This window comes from Apium graveolens, chromosome 8, assembly GCF_009905375.1.
Source record: "Apium graveolens cultivar Ventura chromosome 8, ASM990537v1, whole genome shotgun sequence".
Classification (NCBI taxonomy): Eukaryota; Viridiplantae; Streptophyta; class Magnoliopsida; order Apiales; family Apiaceae; genus Apium; species Apium graveolens.
In genome coordinates this window covers 85,205,923-85,209,462 of record NC_133654.1, presented here as the reverse complement: position 1 = coordinate 85,209,462, position 3,540 = coordinate 85,205,923, and the positions used below count along the sequence as shown (strand labels likewise).

The following is a 3,540-nucleotide window of genomic DNA, read 5'->3' as shown; positions in this document are numbered from 1 at the left end:
GGGTGACTAACTTCTGCTTCAATTCTTGAAGACTCTTTTCAAAATTCTTCGTCCATTCAAAGTTCTCATTATTTCGGGTCAATTTTGTCAATGGTACTGCAATCTTTGAGAAATCCTTCACAAATCTTCGTTAATATCCGGCCAATCCCATGAAATGTCTAACTTCAGTCGGGGTCTTCGGCCTTTCCCAATTCATTATAGCTTCTATCTTCGCGGGATCAACTCGAATACCTTTACTTTCGACGATATGCCCTAGAAATTGAACTTCTCGTAGCCAGAATTCACACTTCGTAAACTTGGCATATAACTACTCCTTTCTTAGAGTCTCCAAAGCTATTCTCAGATGTTCAGCATGTTCTTCCTCGGTCTTTGAGTATATTAGAATGTCATCGATGAACACGATGACAAACTTGTCCAAATACTCCTTGAATACTCTGTTCATCAGATCCATAAAGGCGGCTGGCACATTTTTCAATCCGCATGCCATAACTAGAAACTCGTAATGTGCGTATTTGGTTCTGAAAGCAGTCTTTGGTATGTAATCTGGCTTAATCTTTAATTGATGATATCCTGATCGTAAGTCAATCTTCGAGAAGTAAGCTGCTCCCTTAAGTTGATCAAATAAATCATCAATACGAGGTAAAGGGTACCTGTTCTTAATTGTCAATTTGTTCAACTCTCTATAGTAGATGCACAGTCTCATACTTCCATCTTTCTTTTTCACAAACAGAACAGGAGCACCCCCACGGAGATACATTCGGCCTTATAACTCATTTATCCAATAACTCTTGTAGCTGCTTGGCCAATTCCTTCATTTCTGCTGGTGCCATACGATAAGGTGCCTTCGATACAGGTTCCACGCCGGGCGCTAAGTTAATAGAAAACTCAATTTGACGGTCAGGAGGCAATCCAGGAAGTTCATCCGGAAATACATCGGGAAATTCGCTAAATATCGGGATACTTTCTATATTCGGTGTTTCCTTAGATCTATCGATTACATGAGCCAAATACCCTTCACATCCTTGTCTGAACAACTTTTTATCTTGAATCATTGTCAAAAATGTTTTAACTTGTTTCAAGTCCTTTGAACTCTACTTTCTTTCCTTGAGGGGACTTAAGAATCACTTTCTACTTCTTATAATTTATTTGAGCACCATGCTCTGCTAGCCAATCCATTCTTAATATAACATCAAATTCTCCTAGTCGAAAAGTTATAAGGGAAGCAGGGAAACTATAGCCTGAAATCTCTACTTTACACTAGGGGCAAATACTTTTAACAGATAATTGTTCTTGATTAGCCACAATGATAGATAGAGGTTCAACTAACAATTCAATTTCACAATCTAACTTGCCAACAAAAGATTCAGATATAAAAGATCTAGTGGCTCCGGAATCAAATAGCACTTTAGCATTGCCGTTGTTGACAGAAAGCGTACCTGCTACAACTTCAGAATTCTGAACAGCATCCTTGATATTCATGTTGAATGTTCGGGTCTGAGCAGGATAGGAAGGAGGAAACACTGGAGTTGCAAATTCAGAAGGTTGATTTGAAGGTAGTTGAAGAATTGGAACAGAAGATATCTTTGCTTGATTGTAAAGGGCGGCCATCAATTGCATCAACTTGTTGTTTCTGGGGGTCTTGCAATCCCTCGACAAGTGTCCGGTCTTTCCACACTTAAAACATATAACAGAAGGCTTCGGGTTTTGGCACTCAATCGCATAATGACCTTTCGAATTGCACTTTTAATAAACGATGTCAACCTTATTGCAGTTACCCATGTGTCTCTTGTGGTAGAATTTACACTCCTGATTTATTGATTGCTGGGGTTTTTGTCCACTTGGCCCTTGAATAATATTCTTCTAACTCTTATTATCACCCTTCTTAAATCTTCGGGGTCCTCCTTGATTCTGATATCCAAACTTCTTTAAATTCCTTCCACTTTGGCTCCCTTGAGCCGATCCTTCTCCATTATTGCCAAACTTCCTTTTCTTACTCTCTTTCTCCTTCAAATTTTGATCGCTTTCTCCTTCAATTACCATCTCCTTCTGGACCACTTCCGCATATGTGGTCAATTCAAAGGTAACTACTCTGCTTCATAACCAAGGATTCAATCCTTGTTGAAACCTCTTCACTCTTTTCTCATCCGTGTCCACATAATCTCCGACAAACCTAGCTAATTTAGTGAATTTCTTCTCGTACTCTCCTAAAATCATTCCTTCTTGCTTCAATTCAAAGAACTTTAATTCCATTTGAGTCTGCATATACCTCAGGAAATACTTGCCTAAGAAAATCTTCTTGAATCTATCCCAAGTGATAACTTCCTCTTCTTCTAAAGCACTGGGATGATTCCCACCAATAGTTCGCTTCGTCTTTCAAGAAATAAGACACATAGTCAACCTTCTTTTCTCCACTTACAACCACTAGCGTGAAAGCTTTATCCATCGCTTTAAGCTAAGATTGGGCTTCTACAGGTCTTAAGTTCCATGGAACTCCGGTGGTTTCACAGCTTGAAATGATTTGAAAGTTGTAGGGGTTGGTTGTGGTGGGGGTGGTTGTTGTTGAAGTTGTTGCTGAAGGAGTTGTTGTTGTTGAGCAAGGTAATAGATTGTTGGTGAAGTATTTGCATGAGTTGAGCCAAGTTGGGTGGTGGATCTTCATGATCCACGGTATTGGTATTGCGAGTTCTACGAGGAGGAATGATTCTGAATATAGACAAGAAAGGTTTATTCACAGTTCAATATCTGCAAACATAGGTTATAACAAAGGTAAATATCAAGTAATAAGGTCTCATTCAAGGAAAATTTTAGGGAAAGATTTGACACAATCAAGTTCTAAAGGAATCGATAGAATTTAAACAACAAGGTTCTATTTAAGCAAGTATATAGCATGGTAATGAGATGGAAATATTATGGAGATAATCAAAGTGCGAATTTAACATTAGTTCAAATGAAAAGTGCGAATAAAGTACGAACATGAAATAAAGTGCAAAAAAAGTCTTCCTGAAATGATCCGGTTACAAAGTACATGTTACACCCCAAACTACAACACACACAAACTGAATAAAAGAGAACCATAATTATTACAAACGTATAAGTCCAAAGGATGATAATGATCTAATACAACCCAACCAAAATAATAACAATCCCAAGATCTTTACAAGTTCAGAGTTTGGAACAACCCTTCTAACTAATACCATGATTACATACTAGCGGATTCCGCCTATAATATATAAATATATTCTACCTGCGCCCTCAAATGGTCTTCACCCTGCCTACCATTTGACTTACGGGCAGTCTTCTTGGTACGAACCATGATTGCTAGCTGTAGAACAGGGTTAAACACAAGAAAATGAGCTACAACGCTCAACAAGTACTAATAATTCTACTATGCAGGACATTATCACGAGTTCATAAATCAAGGGGTTATGGATCTTGTAAGAATCACAATAAAAATCATGAAGTTATAATATCAAGACATGGTAAAATTATTGCAATTGAAACATGCTATATCAAATCATGATATCGGGAAACATGTTATAG

The 3,540-nt window shown here is 37.9% G+C and overlaps 1 protein-coding gene across 1 annotated transcript; it reads right to left on the bottom strand.

The window, feature by feature from the left end:
- Window positions 1–770: 770 nt before the first annotated feature.
- Window positions 771–1,608, bottom strand: LOC141679727 (uncharacterized). The gene is made up of 2 exons (XM_074486146.1): window positions 1,272–1,608; window positions 771–1,042 (listed from the first exon to the last, which is right to left on the bottom strand). Exons 1-2 carry the CDS (start codon window positions 1,606–1,608, stop codon window positions 771–773), a joined length of 609 nt encoding a protein of 202 aa, XP_074342247.1.
- Between the last annotated feature and the right edge of the window lie 1,932 nt (window positions 1,609–3,540).